This window comes from Alexandromys fortis, unplaced genomic scaffold, assembly GCF_014885135.2.
Source record: "Alexandromys fortis isolate MF-2015 unplaced genomic scaffold, M_Fortis_MF-2015_v1.1 scaffold_2_1_26212458, whole genome shotgun sequence".
Classification (NCBI taxonomy): domain Eukaryota; kingdom Metazoa; phylum Chordata; class Mammalia; order Rodentia; family Cricetidae; genus Alexandromys; species Alexandromys fortis.
In genome coordinates, this window is record NW_026067930.1 from 1,623,914 (window position 1) to 1,643,086 (window position 19,173).

A 19,173-nucleotide genomic window follows, 5' to 3' on the forward strand; every position below is an offset into this window, starting at 1 on the left:
AATATTTATTTATTTATTATGTATACAATATTCTGTTTGTGTGTCTGCCTGCAGGCCAGAAGAGGGCACCAGACCTCATTACACATGGTTGTGAGCCACCATGTGGTTGCTGGGAATTGAACTCAGGACCTTTGGAAGAGCAGGCAATGCTCTTAACCTCTGAGCCATCTCTCCAGCCCACATCATTCCTTCTTATGGCCACATAATATTCCATCACATGCATGCAGGCATTATGTTCATCCCTGTATGTGTGTCAGTAGACATGGGTGCATGGGTTAGTGCCACCTTTTGACTGCTATGAATGATGCTGTATTGAACACTGGCATGCATGCATCTGCTTTTACTTCCTTGCTGGGTCGTATGTCAGTCCTGTATTTGTCTTTTTGTAAGCCTGCCAGACTGTGTTCCATGGTGCCTGGACGACTTCACATTTCCATAAACAGGAATCCTCCCCACTGCATGTTGTGAACTAATTTGTTAACACTGGTAATTCTGATAGATTCCTTGGTTTTTTTGAAATATAAGATCTGTCATCTGAAGACAGACAAAATGTTACTGGTCCTGTTTCAGTCTGAAGTCTTTTTCTTTCTTTTCCTTGCCTAAGCTGTTCTGGTTGGTAAGTCAGTATGGTGCGGAATAAAAGTGCCAGAAGTGAGCATCCCTTCTCTTGTTTTCTGTCGATCAGCATGATGCTAGCTTTGGGCTTTTTAGGAATGTTGTGGTTTCAAGGTAACACTGACCTTCTGGGAGAAGTTTAGGAATATGTCTTTTTTTCCAGTTATGAATGGCTGCTGCTTTCTGACCCATGGATTATTCAGAAGTATGCTGTTCAGTTCCCAGGAATCTGGAAATGTGTCTTGTTATCTTTCTGATCTTGATTTGATCCCCTCATAGTAAAGAATATACTCTGTATAATTTTAGTATTTCTGCCTACCCCTATACCCATCCAACTTGGATTCAAACCCATGCTAGGCAAGTGCTCTACACTAAGCTACATCCCAGCCTTTTCAGTTTCTAAGCACCTGTTTTTGTTTGGTTTTGGGGTTTTTTGAGACAGGGTTTCTCTGCATAGCTCTGAATGTCCTTGAACTCAGAGCTCTGCCTGCTTCTGCTTCCTGAGTGCTGGCATTAAAGGTGTGTGCTATCATTGCCTGGCTCATTGGGCCTGTTTTATGTCTTGGGTATTTTCTACAGGATGGGAAAGTGCAAGCCTTGAGACGCAGCTGCCCTTTCTAGCTGCTGTTTTCTGACCAAACCCTGTGGGTTGTTGCTGACCTTCAGTTGGAAACAGCTTGCATTTATACCTGTAAGCACAGCCACATTGTCATTTATGTAAGGGTTTAAAACTGCATTTTATTTTATTTTATTTTTTGGTTTGGGACAAAATCTCTCTGTGTAACCAAGGCTAAACTCAAAACTTTACATCTATTTGTTTCCCAGGGTTGAAACTACATTCTGTCCTTTGCTGTGCTTCAAAACATGTCGGACCACAAATGCCAGTTTTCAATTGTTATATGAGAACATTGGGCCTAACAAACATCACCATGTGGTACCCTGGAAAAAAATGTTTTCTTTTATTGGGTAAAACATTCTGGGATTCCATAAATAGGTTTTGCTTTTGAAAGATTTTTTTTTTAAATTTCCTTTGTTATTATTATATATGTTTGTGTATGAGTATATATTATATGTGTATATATATACAATATACTACAAATAGACCGACACACACAAAGATGTGGAGGGAGCGTGCACATGCTGTGTGGTACGTGTATGCGAGCCAGAGGACAACTTTGCAGAGGCCGTTCTCTTTCTACTTTCAGATTGGTTCTAGGAGCTGAACTTAAGTGGCCAGGCTTGTACCATCAATCCTTCACCCACTGAACTACCTTGCTGGTCTTAGAGATGTTTTTGAGTTCTGACTTTTTGTCCAGTTTTCTCTTTTCTGAGACATGGTTTCATGTAGCCCAACCTGATGTCTAACTCATTATGTAGCTAAGAATGATCTTGAACATCTGATCTTCCTGCCTTTATATCCAGAGAGCTGGGATTGCACGTGTGTGCCACCCTGCCTTGAGTTACGTGGCGGGGGCACCAAAACCCTGGGTTTCATGCATTATAGGCAAGCACTCTGCCAGTTGAGTTACATCTTTAGCTCACAGGCATTGAGTTTTCCTGAGTCTGTTTATCTCTTTTTTCTGTCAGTAAGTTTTTTGTGGTTGCTGTGTATATGCCTGTGCATGTGTGTTCTGGCATCTGTGCTCATGTGTGCATGTGTGTGTAAAGGTCAGAGGTTGATAACAGGTGTCGTCCTTACAGGCTTGTCACCTTAATTTTTGAGGCAGGGTCTTTGAAACTGGAGCTCACCAATTGGCCACATTGGTAGACTCTGAGGATCCTGCTGTCTTGCCTTCCTAGCACTGAGATGCTGCTGTGCTCATCTTTTTACATAACTTCTGGGGACCACCTCAGGGCCTTTGTGCTTGAATAGCAAGCACTTTACCAGATGAGGCCATCTCTATAGCTCCCACAGAGCTCTTTCGTAGGGCTGGAGTGATGGCCCAGCAGCTAAGAGCACTTGCCGCTCCTTCAGAGGACCTGGACTTGTTTCCCAGCAACCACATGTTGGCCCGTGATCATTGTAACTCCAGTGTCAGGGAATCTGGTGCTATCTTTTCACCTCCGCAGGTACTAGGCACACACATGGTGCACACACATACTAGTATACTAATACACACAAAATAAATAATTTTTAAAGAAAAAGTTATTTTGTTTGGTACATATGCATTTTAGGTTTTAATTTATTAGGTTGGGCTTGTTGAGACAGGATGTCTGTGTTAATCCAGAACTCACTCTGAGAGGAGGCTAGTGTCCAGCTTGTGGCACTTCTGCTCCTGCTTCCCAGTGCTGTGGTTACAGAAAGTGCAAGCATGCCAGATAGAGCGTGTGCACTTTAGAATTGCTTCATCCTCTTGACAGAGTCACGGTCTGTCATTATATAATACCTCTGGCTCTGCTTTCTTTGCTCTGCAGCCTCCTTTTCAGATTGAGTTATGGCCATTCCTTTCTTCAGTGGATCAACTCTGTATGATCTAGCCTTTTTTTAATGTGTGTGTTTGTGTGTATATTGAAATTTTATTTGTTTTTGTTGTATGTGTCTTGAGTACTTTGCCTGTATGTATGTCTGTGCATCTCTTGTATCATGTAATATTCTTGGAGGCCAGAAGAGGGCATTGGATCCCCTGGAACTGTAGTTACACATAGATGTAAGCTACCATGTGGATGTAGCCAATGCTTTTAACCTCTGACTCCCTCCCCTACATATATATTCATTTTCATTTTATTTTATTTTTAATCATATAAACTGTGTGTGTGTGTTGGGGGGGGTGTTGGTTATGTGGACATGAATGCAGGTAGGTGTTCTTGGAGGCCAAAGGCACAGATCTATCTGGAGCTAGACTTGCAAGCAGTTGTGAGCCACTTAACATTGGCACCAAGAACAATACTATGGTCCTCTGGAAGAGCAGCACAGACTTCAAATTACTGAGCCATCTCTCCAATTTCTCCATATATACACACATATATACATTTTTTTTTCTTGAGACACAGTCTCACTGTGCCATCCTAGCTGACTTGGAGCAGGCTGGCCTTGAACTCACAGAGATCTACTTGTTTCTGCTTCCTGACCTAGCTTCCATATTTTTATTTTCATTTTACCTATTCATTGTATTTGAAGTGACTTTTTATAGACAGCATATAACTAAATCACTTTTTTTTTAAAAAAAAAAAAAGTGCATTCTGCCAATATCTGTTAGGATTTTGTTTGTTTGGTTGGTTTTGATCTTTTTGAGACAAGTTTTCTCTGTGTAGCAGCCCTAGCTGTCCTGTAACTAGCCCTGTATGACAAGGCTGGCCTCTAACTCACAGAGATCTGCCTGCCTCTGCCTCCTGAGATAAAAGGCATGTGCCACTACTGCCCAGTAATATCTGCTTTTTAGTTAGTGAATCTGTGCCATTTATATTTAGTATATAGTGTCAAACCTAAAATCTTAACACTCAAGAGGCTAAAGTACTCAAGGAGGCTCACCCTTAGCTTAAGGAAAGCCTTGACTACATAATGAAGCTCTGCTTAAAACAAAATAATAAAAATTAAAAGCACACTAAATGCTGTAACTTTTGAGTGTAATGTAGGAAGCTCAAGAAAAAACAGAAAGCTGGGGGTAGTGGAGCATACCTTTAATCACAATACACAGAACCAGGCTGATCTCCATGAGGCCAATCTGAGCTACATAACAAGTTGTAAGATAAGCAGGGCTGCATGATGAGAACCTGACTCTGAAAACAAATAAGCAAAAAGATTCTAGCTTAGCAGTATTTTCTTTATTTTTATCTTGAAGAAGGTTATGCTATTTCTCTCCTCATGGTCATTTCATTCCCCTGTGGGAAAATAAGTATTTCTTTTTTTGGTTGCTTCAGGGTTATTTCTTTGTCTTCAACTTTTATGCACCTGATCATCATGTATTCTAGGAGGATTTCTTGGTCTATCCAGTTTGGGGTTCGTGCTACTTCTTGAATTCCAGTTGTTTTTCCTCTCCTTCAGTGTCTTCTAGTGCAGTACAGTTAGGTCTTGGCTTACAGTTTCAGGTCTCCTGGTCTGACTTTGTCTCTATGGTTCATTTTAGTTTCCACTCCAATTCTGTCCCTTTGCCCGCTGCTGAGTTTGTTTCAGTTGTTGTACTTTTCAGCTCCTAAAATTTATTGGTTTGACTACACCCTCCTGTTTTGACATTCTCTGTCTCATTAGTTTGGAGCATGTTTATGATGCTGCTTTAAACCCTTGTCAGTGGTTCTAATACCTGTCTCCTCCTGGTTGGCACATATTCATGGCTCAACATTTAAATATCTTAGGTTTCTATAGCTGTGATGAAACACCATGACCAGAAGTCACTTGGGGAGGAAAAGATTTTGTGGTGATTTGAAAGAAAATGACCCTCAAAGGAAGTAGCACTATTAGGAGGTGTGGCCTTGTTAGAGTAGTTGTGGCCTTGTTGGAAGGGTGGGCTTTGAGGTATCCTGTGCTCAAGCTACACCCAGTGTTATAGTTTACTTCCTGTTGCCTGTAAATCAAGCTGTAGAACTCTCAGCTCCTTTTTCAGCACCCTGTCTGCATGCTGCCTGCCATGATAATAGTGGACTAAACTGCTGAAACTAAGCCACCCAACTAAATGTTTTCCTTCGTAAAAGTTTCTGTGGTTATGCTGTCTCTTCTGAGCAATTGAAACCCTAACTAAGGCAGGTTTATTTCAACTTGCAGCTTGTAGTCCATCATCTAGGGGAACCAGGGCAGGAACCTGGAGGTAGGAACTGTAGCAGAGGCTATGGAGGAACACTTTTTATTGACTTGCTCAACCTGCTTTGTTAAGAACACCCACAGTGGCCTGGGCCCTCCCCCATCAATTACCAATCAAGAAAATGTGTTACAGGCTTGCCTACAGGCAAGTCTTTTTTCAAATTTATTTTGTGTTCATTGCCTGCATGTATATTGCATGATGGTGTCAGAAGCCCTGGAACTGGAGTTAGTCAGATGTGAGCAGCCGTGTGAATGCTGGGAATTGAGCCCAGGTCCTCTGGAGAACATCCAGTGCTCTTAACTGCTGAGCCATCTCCCCAGCTCCTACAGGCAAACCTTAATGGAGGAATCTCCTCAGTTGAGAGTCCCTCTCCTAAAAGACTCTAATCTGTGTCATATGGACATAAACTAGCCAGGATAGTAGCTCCCTGTCGATTTGACACACCAACACAACACTATTGAACAATAATATTTCTTAGTCTTCATCTCTAAGGTATCATATTAATGTCACAATATAAATACAGTATAACTTAGAAGTTCCATAGTCATTTAATTTTCAGTACTTTAAAGGTTCAGTCCCTTTAAACTATCTGAAGTCTTTTTCAAAGTCCAAAGCCTCTCTAAAATACCCAGTTCTCTCTCAAATTACCCAAAATCTCTCTGGCAGTCCAAAGTTTCTCTAAAATATCCAAGGTCATACAACTGTGACATGAGTCATCATGTGTCGTTTCCTTAGTGAAATCAATTCTTCTTTTTCTGAATATTTATTTCTTTTCATTTTCTATTTCTGTGGTATATTTTTGAAGAACAAGAATTCTTACTATTAGTATATGTAGATTTGCTTCTTTGGTTGTTGTTACTGTTTTTTTTTATTTGTTGTTTGGTTGGTTGGTTTCTCAAGACAGAGTTTCTCTGTGTATCTTTGGCTGTTCTGGAACTCGCTCTGTAGACTAGGCTGACACTGAACTCACAGAGATCCTCCTGCCTCTGCCTCCCAAGTGCTAGGATTAAAGGCATGAGCCACCTCGACCAGCTAAGCTTGTTGTTGCTGTTTGAGACAGGATCCTACTATGTAGTCCTGGATAGCCTCAAACTCACAATGTAGACCAGGCTAACGTTGAATCCACAGAGATCTGCCTGTCTCTGCCTCCTGAGTGCTGGGATTAAAGTTGTGTGCCACCACACCCAGCTAGTTTTCACTATATTTACCCTCAGTCTTCCAAAAGTATATTTTACTCCATTCATTTATTCATTTTGCATATGCTGGGCAGGTATAGTACCACTGAGCCTGGAAATACAGTTGATATTCACTTTATCAAGTTAAAAAGATACTTGGGTTGTTTTGTTTGCTTATTGATTTCTTTTTTCTTTTGCTGTTTTAGTATTTTTAATTTCATTTATTTATGACTATGCCTGTGTGAGTGGTGTGTACTCTTGGGTACATGTACAGGTGATAAGCATGTCCATGTGCATGGAGGCCAAAAGAGACCAAGGTATTTGGTTTCTTGGAGCTGGAGTTACAGGCATTTGTGGAATGCCTGACTTACATGGGTGCTGGGATCCAAACTCTGTATTCCTGATTGCTCATCAAGTGTTCTTAACTGCCACGCTTCCTCTTTAGCCTCATGTTTTGTTTTTTCTTTAAAGCAGAGTCTTGCGGTATAGCCCAGGCTAGCCTCAAACTCAGGATTCTCCTGTCTTGCCTGCTGAGTGCTGGGGTCACAGGTGGCCCTACCACACCTGGCACACTTGGAGTTCTAATTGGGATTGTTGGATCTGTGGGTCAGGGCAGTGGGAGCGGACATGGGCTTTTATCACTTTATCATGGTGAACTTTCCACCATTAAAGTGGCACGATTACAAATAGAATATAGTGGACACTATTATAAAGAGAATATAGAGCTCTTGCTTAGCATACAGGAAGCCCTGGTTCAGTCCCAGGTCCACACAGTTTTATTTTCTCGCTATTCATTGATAGTCTTTATGTTGATTTTGTTTCCTGCTGTCTTGCTACATGGTATCTGTGATGGTAATTGTAATGATTCCTAATTAAACACTGGTGTTTTAATCAGTGAGGGTTTTGTTTGTTTTTTAGTCCAAGTATATTCCCCCTTTCTTTTGTAGTACATGTAGAGTATAGCAGTGGCAGCTCAGCCTTTCCTCTCCATGGGGCACGCTTTCTGGAAGTTTGGTTTTTGGGGTTTTTTTTGTTTTGTTTTGTTTTTTGTTTTTTGCTTGTTTAAAGATTTATTTGTAGCCAGGTAGCATGGTGCATGCCTTTAGATCCAGTACTCTGGAGGCAGAGGCAGGAGGAGCTCTGTGTGTTCGAGGCCAACCTGGTCTACAGAGTGAGTCCCAGGACAGCCAGACTTGTTACACAGAGAAACCCTGTCTTGAGAAAAAAAAAAAAAGATTTCTTTATTTTATTTATTTTTATTTTATGTATGAGTGTTTTGCTTGCAAGTATTCTGTGGACCATATGTGTGCCTGATGACTGCTGAGACCAGAAGAGGGTGTTTGACTCCTGGAACTGGAGTTAGATGGCTATGATCCTCCATGTGGGTACTGTGAGCGAAACCCAGGTCCTCTGCAAGAGCAGCCAGTGCCTCTAACCTCTGAGCCATCTCAAATGAAGCCAGAAAGAGGGGGAGAAGAAGTGTTGGGCATAGTGAGCCACAGTGCTGAACCAGAGCTTAGTGAGTACTGCAGGGAAGGAAACCTGTGCTGCCGTCCTCTGGAACAGCGTGTTTGCTTTTACTGCTTTAGTCTAAATGTCTTTACATTATTTATTTAGCGCATCTGTGTATGTGCGCACACAGATGTGCCTGCATGCAGCTGGAGGTAAGGGGACAACTTGTTGGAGTTGGTTCTCTTTCCTTCCACCATGTGTGTCTTAGAGACTGAACTACAGCCATCAGAGTTGGTGGCAGCTGCCTGAACTGGAGAGTCATTTCTCTGGCTCATGCTGATTTTTATTTTTTTGAGACATTCTTACTGTGTAGCCTTGGTTGTCCTGAAACCTAACAAATAGACCATGTTAGCCTCAAACTTGCCAAGATCCAGTTGTCTCTGCCTTTAGAGTCCTGGGATTAAAGTGTAGGCCACCATGCCAGGTCTGGGAGGTTCTTATAGTAAGAATATGTTCCTTTCCTTCACTAATTTGCCTAAATTCAACTTTGAATTAAGGTTGGATTTTATTAAATAATTCATTTCTATGGAGATGATCTAAGACTTTGTCTTCTCAGTTAACCTTGTAATATAATAATTTCTGTTTATCAATCTTTTTAAATTTTTATACACCATTTATTTGTGTATTTTTGAATGTGTGGATGAGTGTATCTTGTACATGCAGGTGCCTTCCGAGGCCAGAAGAGGGCATTAGATACCCTAGAACCTAGTTAGCGGTAGGTGTGACTTGATTGACATGAGTTCTGGGAAACTGAAGCAGGTTCCTCTCTAAGAGCAGTACACACTGTTAGCCAGCAAGCCATATTTCCCACCCCAGCTACCCTGGACCTCATCGTGTAGATCACACCGGCCTCAAACTCACAGAGATCCTCTTGCTTCTACCTCCAGAGTATTGGGATCAAAGTCTTAAGCCACCATGCTTGGTGATCTTTACTTTAATTTTTAGTTATTATTGCTGTGTGTGTGAGGGGGCCCATTTGTCATGGCAAATATGTGAAAGTCAGATGACAATTGTAGGTTTAGGTCTCTCATCCGAGCCTTTATGTGGGGTCCAGAAATTGTACTCAATTCCTCATGCTTTCAGGGCAAGCACTTTTACACCACAGGGCCATCTTGCCAGCCCTCAGTCTTTCTCTAATCAACTTTACCTTTGTTTTGTTTTGTTTTGTTTGAGACAGGGTTTCTCTGTGTAGCTTTTGGAACCTGTCCTGGAACTCGCTCTGCAGGCCAGGCTGATCTCAAATTCACAGAGATCTGCCTGCCTCTGCCTCCCAAGAGCTGGGATTAAAGGTGTGTGCCACCACTGCCTGATAACTTTTACTCTTTGTTTGTTAATTTCCTCATGGTCCTGGTTGCTTAGCGCCTCTTCATCATGCAGCTTCTCTAGGCCCAGTGTTGGCCTAGATTTTTTTTTTCAAGATGATTCTGGCTTTATAGACTGTGGTTTTCTGTTTTACCCTCTGTGGATTTGATTTGTTTATGAAGTAGAGCTATGTCTTGAAAATTCTTGGAAGATTATAATAAAAACTCTTTGAGTTAGAACTCTTTTAAATACTGATTGAAATTTCTTTATGGCAATAAGAAAATTCAAGTTTTTTTTTTTTTTTTAAGATTTCTTGTTAATCTTCCTGGAACTGCCAATGTCACCTACGTATTCAGATTGGTTGGTATAAAGCTTGTTCTTGATGTGAAATGGGTCTTTTTTAAGTGCAGATGATTGGGGCAAAGACTTCCCATGCCCGTGCTTACACTGTCCCACCGAGCTGCGCCTTGACTCATGTCTCTGTGCGTCTTAGCATCAGATGTTACTCCTGTACTGGCGTTGCCTGTGCTGTTCATCCCTTGCTTCCTGATTAGTGATTATGAGAAAAGGAACCGTTGGAGTTTCTTGGCGTTAATTCCTACTGTTTTACCTCTTTCCTTTACATTTTTTGGCCCATTTTTCTGCTTTCTCTCATCTCTGGAAAGATGGGTTCTCTTTTCTCTACAAACATCCTAGGAACAGCACTACCCTGCACAGACGGTGGTGCGCTGCCACAGAGCTCCCGCATGGCTCCTTACTTATACTCCAGCTGGCTGTGGAAGAGTGAGAGCCTGACTCCAGATCCTTGGCTATCTTGCTGGTCAGGCTTTTGCATCAGTAAGTGGCCTGTGTCCAGGGCTGGGAGTGAGGTGATCCCTGATTTGTTTCCTGAGTGCCCATACCCAGGTCTGAGAGTGAGGTGGGCCCCATCTCTGCTACCTAGGAATTTTCTGTTTGCTTTCTCATAGCTCTTGGATGATTTAAGGACGCTCTTTACCTTTCTTTCTAGGGTTTTTGGTGCTTCTCAGGATCATTAGACCAGCTTAGCACTTTCTGGGAAGAATGCACATGTTTTGGGACGGGGGGACAGACAAGTGGAATTTGTATTTCATTCAATCAAAAATTTTAGTATGTAGTCAATGAAAAATAGAATTTCATATTTTGCATTCTTTTTTTCCCCTGCTGACTTTAAAGTTCATCATGTTTGACCACTGCAGGTACCTCTGCTTAATCCCGTCTCATTTTAGGTGCTTGTAGGCCACAGTATAGAGTAGTGGGGTCCAGGCTGCCTCTGATCCAAGCTCTGATGGTCTATTACAGCTTTGATAAACATGTTTTTGGGGCCCTTGACACTCCTTGAGTGTTACTGTTCACACTGTACACACCTGCACTGCTCACATGGCTACATGCCTACATGCATGCTGGTGGGGAGTCTTTTGTTCTCTGGCCATTCCAGCTTTTATCCCCTCTGTCAGGCGGCCCTGAGTTTTAAACCCCAGGTTGCTGGCTGGGCCCAGTGCACAGGAGCTCACATTCCTGGTAGGTGTCAATAAGTGAGTCTATGAAGGGAGGAGCCTTGCCTGCCCCTGCACAACACGGGAGAAATCACAGCAGGGTGCTTACTCTGTCCAGCTCCTCTCACTGCAGTTGGACACCTGCTGAGAAGGGTGTTCCCCACTCTGTGAGGCACTCTGCCAGGCTTGGTCCTAGTTGTTGGTAGCAGGGTAGGGGATGCCCTCCTCCCTCAGAGGATACATTCTAATAGGGAGATCTGTAAGGCCTGAGAGGATGTGGCTATAAGACCGTGAGAGCTATTTACTGCTGGGCTACCATTCTCTACCCATGACAGCCTGGGCTTCTCTGGTACCATGACTGATTTTGACAAACCCTGTGAGTCCCGTGGAATGTCTCATTTTGACCTGGGGCTTCTTGTTTCCTGGTCCAGTAGGAGGTGTAGTTTGGGTGCCCAAGATTGACTAGATTCTGGCTCGCTGTGTCAAACTATGGGAGAGTAGTAGCCCCTCCCTTGGAGAAGTTTTGGGTTTTGTACCAGAGTAGAGCTTGGGAGCCCTGAACACCAGTCAACATTTCTGCGTTGTTTCCCCCTGGATAGGCCTAGCCACTGTACACTGGGCAGAGGCTTCTGGAGCCCCCGATGTGGTCTGGTGGACAGAACAGAGTCTAAGCCTTGGCCTGGGACACCTGCTCCCTGGCATGCCCTCCCCCTACCCTCTATGCTGGTATAATTAGCCCCATGACAGGTGCCATGGATCGAGTGCCTGGCCCAGCCCTAACCCAGTGATGCCCGGCCTCAGCCGACCTGCCTTGCCTGCTAGCCTGGGCTCCTGGCCCAAACCCTATTCCATGAGGTCCCCTGAGGCCTCAAGCCCCACCCACCTTCCTCTGCTCCAAACACACCCACTGGAACAGAGACAGACAGACAGAGCAGACAGGCAGAGCCCCAGCAGGGGCCTGGCCTCAGGTTCTGGGAATCCCCAGGCAAGTGTTGGCCCTGGCCCTGCCCGCAGTGCGTGTCCAGGTGGAACAACTCTAGCCTGATGGCCTCATCATTCTAGCAAACAGCCTTTGACCCTGAGGCCTGGTAGGTCGCTTCCAGTCAGCGGGCTCTCACTGGGCTGTATTTGGCCCTCCTTTCTGTGTGTAGCCATAGCATCTGCTTAGTTCTACCAACGATTATTCTTCCCCTAGTGCAAGAAGAAGCACACGCTGCTGTGTCCTGACTTTGCCCGCAGGGGTATTTGTCCCCGTGGTGCCCAGTGCCAGCTGCTCCATCGTAACCAGAAGCGACATGGCCGGCGGACAGCTGCACCTCCTACCCCAGGGCCCAGTGATGGAGCCCCCAGAAGCAGGGCCTCAGCTGGCCATGTACTCAGGTGACAGATCATATGGGTGCTGCATATTTGATCTTATGTGACTGGAGGTGGCCCATCCCTACTCTAAGGACATTTAGGACCCTCTGGGGTAAAGTCTCACCCCAACACTCTTGGCTTTAGATCCAAAAGGGAATCTCAGTTGGAGGCAAGAGCTCCTAAGATGCCTGTATTCTAGATCTCTGAATGTGGACAGAGTCATAAACACCCCATGCATGGAGGCTTTCAGAAACCCACTCCCTACTAGGGGGGGAGGAAGCCCCTGAAAGGTGGGGTTACCACAGTTGTGCCCATCTCCTGTGGTTTGTGGGGACTCCCTGCAGATGAACCCTAGGCCCCAGAAGGTGAGGAATGGAGCTGGAATCTCACAGGCTTCAGCCGTATCTCCTTCTGGTCAAAGGCTGTGGAACCAGCCTGTCCCTGAACTGTATGATATGTATAGCCATGTTCAGTAGCCTCCAGGGTCGGGATGGAGGCGAGGGGCTGGAAGCCCTGTTACAGGAATGAGTGCCATGTGAATAATTGACAAGCACCCTCTCTCCGTGTCTGTGGGAGAAGCCACCCACTCTTACTTTGTTCCCCTTTTTGTGCAGGAAGCCTTCTACTGCTCAGCGCTCTGCCAGACAGATGTCCACTAGTCTGACCTCCAGAACTGAGGCCCCAGTCTCTCAACCCTCCTCCCCAAGGGTATTAGCCTCCACCTCTACCCTGTCTTCAAAGGCCACGGCTGCCTCCTCCCCATCCTCCTCCCCCTCTGCTAGCTCCCCCACCCCATCCCTGGACCAGGAAGAAGCTGCCTCTGGGACAGGTGGGACAGGCTCAGGAACAGGCTCCAGCAGCCTCTGCAAGCTGCCATCCTTCATCTCCCTGCATTCCTCCCCGAGCCCAGGAGGCCAGACTGGGCCCCAGACCCCCAGGAGCCCCCGCATCAAGGATTCAGGTGAGCAGTCTAGCCCTTCCTGGGTCTTTTTGAATGTTCACTTCAGAATGGCATCCTGGGTGGCACCTGGGAGTCAGTGTACCAGGTGCCCAGGGCAGGCCAGTGAGGAGCCAGCACAGCAGTGGCCGCCTTGAAGACCACCCCAGCGAGGGCTGATTTAATTAGAAAGCACCCATTTCTGTTAATTTGTTCTGGAAGATCACCGCACACTCCTGGAGAGAACAGATGTTCCCTCTCCCCAATGAGCGTTTGGGGCTTGGTAAATGGCTCCACTCAGCCTTGTTTAGGAGAGAAAAGAGGATTTTATGGCTGCAAACGACCCTTTCTGTAAACATTTTACAGCTCTCTGCGCGTTTGAGTGACGATAAACCCCACGCAGCTCGGCGGGCTGCAAATTTGCGACCATACGGCTATCATTTTATTGTCATATTTCACGGCTGTAACGTTAATGGAAGATGCTTGCTGCAGGCTTCTCTAACAGCCCCACTGAGCACACTGAAGCGCCTGCTGTAGGGACTGCCTCCTGGTTACATCGTCCTTCTTGGGTGCAGAGTGGATGATATCAGGCCCTTGCCCAACTGGAACCTAACTAAATGGGGCAACAGTTTCTTTCATGTAGGTGGCCATTGACTGGTGAGCAGCCGGGGATCCTGAGGCAGAGTGTGGCTTTAAAGATCATGAACCCGAAAGTTAATCTGAGGACCAAAGGAGCCACAGGGGACTTAAAACCTGCATGCAGTTTGGGCAGACTAGAAGAGGGCTCCAGAAAACTCTTGAGGCTTGTTCAGCCAGGAAAGGAGCTGGAGGGGCAGGTGCAGCTGAACCTGGGACAGTCTCTGGCAGGAAGCCTGGCTGTGCCTGTTGAAGCAGCCCAGAGGACAAATGGGGGCTAACCTGGCCCAGGCAGTTGAATCTGCAGGCCTGGCCCCAGCTGCTGGGCCTCACTCCTGTCTTTGGCTAGCTGGACAGCGAATGGAATTAACATCCCTGAAGAAAGGAACCCCGTCATGAGAGAGGTCTTACAGGGGCACATGGGTCATGCCACATAGCCACATTGAAATAGCTGTGACCAGCGGATACTGTCACCTGGGAGAGTGACACAGAACATTTATGAAAAGAAAGCTCTCACCAGGCAGGAGCCATTAGGACATGCTACTCCAGGGATCCTCTTTTTCCTGCCCCTCCTGCCTCCAGACCCTGTCAGCTTCTATTGGTCTTTTCACCCCACCCCGTTGGGGCCACTTGCTTGCACACACTGCAGTTTTCCATGTGGAGAGCACACCTGCCTTGTCTGTGTCTGGCAGCCTTGCTCCCAGGTGTGAGTGTGCCATGTGCCTGCGTGTCTACACGCATTCAGTATTTATAGCTCAACCACAGAATGTTGTGGCTCCCACCTGTGGGCCCGCCCACTCTACAGGGGCTGCCTGGCCCTCCTAAGCTGCTACTTAGCCCAGGAAGCCCTTCAACTGGCAGAGTCCCCAGATCCCCTTCCCTCTCTACTCCTCAGGGCCAGACTGGTGGCAGGGGCTGGAGGACATCTGGCTCCTTGTAGACCCTTGCTGGCAGGGCTGGGCAGGTAGTTTCCCCTGTCCTGAGGCCTACTTACTTACTTAGAGTGGGGAAGTTCTTTCTGGGCTGGAGTGGCTTGACTTGACCTTTGCTCTCTATGTAGGGAAGCCGCTACACATCAAACCACGCCTGTGAGGCTTCCTGGGGAACCAACCCGCACCTACCTCAGACCCTCACCCCTGGAGAGGATGGAGGCTCTACCCACCACTGCTCCTGAGGAGAAGCAGCCTGCCACTGAGCCCAACCGGGGCTATAAACAGGGATACATAGCTCCTCCCATTTGGCTTATAGCCTTTGGAGGCTTTGTGTGCCCAGACCTTGCTCTCCTCCCTCTACCAAGCCAAGGCCCCGTCCATCCCCTGTTCTCCCTCACCCCTCCAGGCACTCAGCCTCACACTAGGACTTGTCCCTGACTCCCACCCGTCAGAGTGCCATGTGAGGTTCACCCCAGGCTCTCTCCTGTGGTGGGTGTGGTAATAGCTGTAGGACTTGTGCCCCAGCCCTCCCCATCCAGGACTCCTGCCCAGGGAAGAGGCCATTGGCCAGGCTTCTCTGGTGGGTATTTTATGTTCAGCAATAAAGGTTTTTATCCTGTGTCTAGTTGGCCTGTCTTGACTACCACACAACCACAGGACTCTGGGAGAAAGTCTCCTGGGAAAGAGTCCTCTCTTCCTTTGGCAGGAGGAAGGCCTGCCCTAACCAACTCTGGTGTGACTTAGAGGCTAGAAGCAGTGTCTCCCCTTGGCCAAGTCAACACAAATGGGGTTTACTGGGTTGTGGGGCATAATCTGATGTTATGTGGGACAGGCTGGGGCCAAGGCAGAGGAAGAGAAGGCCTGGCGACCCTGGGAAGGGGCATGGCTTGGGTTGAAATTCTGGTTTGTTCCACATAGACACTGGATAGGGAAAACTGGGCACAGGGTCATTCAAGTGCCCCTTCCAAGGATGAGGCATGGACCATCAAAGGATTTGCTCACAGGCCTACAGGGATGCAGGCCAGCAACCTCCTGGTGTCTGTACTAAATGTTTGTATGGGTCAGCTACTGCCCATGCTATAGTGTAGTATATGAGACCACTGCCATGTAGCTGGGCCTTCACTCCGCCTTGTGACTCAGTACCCCAAGTCCCTCAGGATCCTGGTGCCCAACCCACACAGGTGGTAAAGACCTCTACCCTCAAGGCTATAGGAGGTATAGGTGTGCCATTTCATACTCTACCACAGCCCCTGCCAAGGAAGTGAGTTTCCTTACCTAGGCCTCATTGAGAAAACACACTTCTCCAACTTCTCCACAGAAACTGTCCAGCATAGGCAGGCAGGTCTAGGCATGTAGCCAGGCACCCCTCACCATCTCTCCATTACTGCTATCAAGGCACTACTGTGGAAAGAGTTCAGTAGAAAGCTAGACTCTAAATCTTTGTTTTCCAAAAAAAAAAAAAAAAAAAAAAACAACCTGAGACTCATCCGTCAGTGAAGATTGGAGTCCCCTGATACTGGACCCCTGGAACTTGATGAACAGGGACCTATAGGAGGACCAGGGTGGGTTTCCTTCTGTTGGCAAGTCCCACCCAGCCAGGCGTCCTTGCCTGGCATGCACTGTGGCTCCTAGATGCCCTGTGCCACCTACAACCTTGGCCTTCAGTGGACAAGCTATTACTTAACTGCTCTCAGTTTGCCCTCCCTCATTGTTTAGCCAGGGTCCCCATATGAGCACCAGCAGAGGAGATGGGGGTGGGGGACAGAGGAGGCACACTTTGCTGGGCCAGCGGTATAGTGCTTGCCTAGAATATGAAGTGCTAAAGTCCACTGACATGAAGTACCACCCATAGCACAGCTACCCAGGGCCATTGGGCTTACAGAGCCATCTGTATCCTCCGCCCCATGCTTCTGGGGTACCCACCTCTGAGACACCGTGAAAAGAAAGTCTCTGGCAAACAGATCTCTCTCCTCTCTCTAGGTAGGAGGAGGATCTGGCTCCCATTGCAGGATGCCAGGCAGCAGCACTCCCCTGTTCCCTGCCCCCCCCACCCATGACTGACACCCCCACAGGTTGACAAAGGGGCACGGCTGGGGTCCTTGAGCACTCTACCTTCACAGGTAGATTCTAGGCAAATCTACCCTCATGTTTTGTATACTCACTTCCTCAGTGAGCATCACTGCAGGCAGGACTCCTGACTCGGCCAATGGGCACCTGTGCTCAACTGGTACTGGCGTAGGCTGAGACAGCCATTGTAGGTGCTGCTCTTCTGGCACACACCCGTAACCCCTGTACCTTTAGTTTAAGGCCAGATTGTGCTACATAAAGAAACCCTTCTAACAGGGGCAGGGGGTGTGGTTTGAGCTCTGTGTAATGTGGCACTCACTGCCTCACCCAGTAGCCGCGTTCCCATGAATGAAAAGCAACAAATGACAGGTCCCATTTGCACACCGCAGAGTGCTTTCTGATGGGTAATATTTAGAGACTCCGCCTACCATGGAAGTTAGATCAGCCTTGCCTGTGACTCATGCCCTGTGCTGTGACCATACCCCAGCTGAGGCCATCCAGTAAGTAGTCCCTGGAGCTGCCGAGCCGAGTATCTGGTACACTGAGCCCAATAGCAAGCAGCAGCCTTGGATGGTCTCAGGAGGTGAGTGGTACTGGTTGTTGGGGGTGGTGTGATGGACACCCTAACCTCCCCATCACTTCTCACAGTCCCATTCCCCTCTACTCCGAGCCCTTGAGGAATCCTTGGGCCACATGTGGTCTCCCAGGCTCCTCAACATCCCCCAGAGGTCTGACCTTGAACCAACTGCCCTGGCTAACTGCCAAGCAGTTCCAGTCCAGGCTACCACCTCCCCCGCCCCCCAGCATTCAGGGCTTACTCTTCCCTCTGCTCATGTCGGGGAGGGGGGCTGTCCTGCCTCCTCAGCTCTCCCCACACTTCACTCACCCAATCCAGCAGCGTCCAGCCAGCAGCAGCAAGTCAGCAACTGTCCTAGAGTCAAAAAAAAAAAAAAAAAAAAAAAAAAAAACACTGTCCTAGATGAGACCACAGCTCACTGCAGCCTGGGAAATGCCAACAGAAACCCCTGCCAGGCTCTGCCTATGTTTCTGACCTGACACTCGGAAACAGTGAGTGAACACACTCTGAGCTGCTGAGCTTGTGATGGCACCCTGGGAGGGAATTAACATTCTCTTCGCTCTTCGCCTTCCTTCCTTCCTTCCTTCCTTCCTTCCTTCCTTCCTTCCTTCCTTCCTTCCTTCCTTCCTTCCTTCCTTCCTCCTCTTTCCTTCCTTCTTTCTTTCTTTCTTTCTTTCTTTCTTTCTTTCTTTCTTTCTTTCTCTTTCTCAGAGATCTGCCATCCATCATACCTGGTTTGCTTCCCCCCCCCCCCCCTTTCTTCCTGCAGGCAGGCAAAAAAAAAAAAAAAAACAGGCAGTGGAGCCCAGAGGAGGCAGGGTGCCCAAGGCCACATGGGATGCAATGCCCAGACTTGTAGCTCATCTTTAAGGCCTTTAAGGATTCAGGCTAGTCCCCTGGTCCCACATCTTTTGCCAAGCTGTAGGAAACATAAGCAGCTAAAATACTGGCTCACTTGGTGAGGCCTCATGATCCATCTCAAAGACTCCCCTTTGTGCCCAGGTTCACCTAATACAGGTCGTCTTGGACAGAGCCTGTTACTTTTCGCAGCCTGTTTTCTCATCTGTAGAATGGACACGATTATACTGAAATGGCTGTTGCCACCACCTCAGCACTATAGAGTCCCACAATACGTGTTCCACTGGAGCCTCTTTTGCAGAGGCTGAGACTTTTGTGGGGGTTTCTTATGCTTTTGTTTGTTAGTTCCTGCATAGAGGAATATGAAGGGGAGTTGAGTCAGGACAACACGGGACATTGTGGGAAGGAGCTGGGAGCTGTTCACTCGCTGCCAGATATTCCCCCTATAAAGTAGCAGGCAAAACCTCTGACACCATGGCATCCTGGGATAGGTATCCTGTGAACATCCTTCCAGGCTTTTTTTCCTGTGCACAAATGGTTTACATTTAAGATTTTTATTTTTAATAGTTAAAGGAGTTTAACAGCGATGTAGAGAGGGGGAAACCCCACTCCAAGTCATGCCCAGCTGTTGCTCCAACGTGCACTCCTTTTCCATCTTCTTTGGGGTCAGAAATTCTGGTGGGGGGGGTCGTAGAATTCACATCTTCTTGTCACCCCTCGTCCCCCCGTGTTTCTCTTGCTGTACAGACATTCAGCGGGAGTGAGACTGGCAATCTGTTTTCCACCTGTCCTGCCAACTCTCGCCCACCCTGTAAGGCGCCTCCAAACCCCAGTGGTGGGCAGCTGGGTCTGAGATTCCTTGTGGGTCCTGTTTGGCAACTCTTCAGCAGGCGTCCAGACCTGTCAAGGACCCTCAGGTAGCCCCTGAGACCTGTTCCCCTAGGCCCATGGTGGCGCAC

The 19,173-nt window shown here is 47.2% G+C and overlaps 1 protein-coding gene across 2 annotated transcripts in view; it reads left to right on the forward strand.

The window, feature by feature from the left end:
• Zc3h3 (zinc finger CCCH-type containing 3) overlaps positions 1-15,333 on the forward strand; it is an 83,440-nt gene extending 68,107 nt beyond the window's left edge. For both annotated transcript variants that reach the window (XM_050145063.1, XM_050145064.1), the window contains 3 exons: positions 12,047-12,231; positions 12,822-13,168; positions 14,841-15,333. In XM_050145063.1, coding sequence (XP_050001020.1) covers positions 12,047-12,231; positions 12,822-13,168; positions 14,841-14,872 — 564 coding nt within the window. In that variant the 3' untranslated portion in view covers positions 14,873-15,333. The remainder of the gene's footprint in view (positions 1-12,046; positions 12,232-12,821; positions 13,169-14,840) is intronic.
• Positions 15,334-19,173: the final 3,840 nt, after the last annotated feature.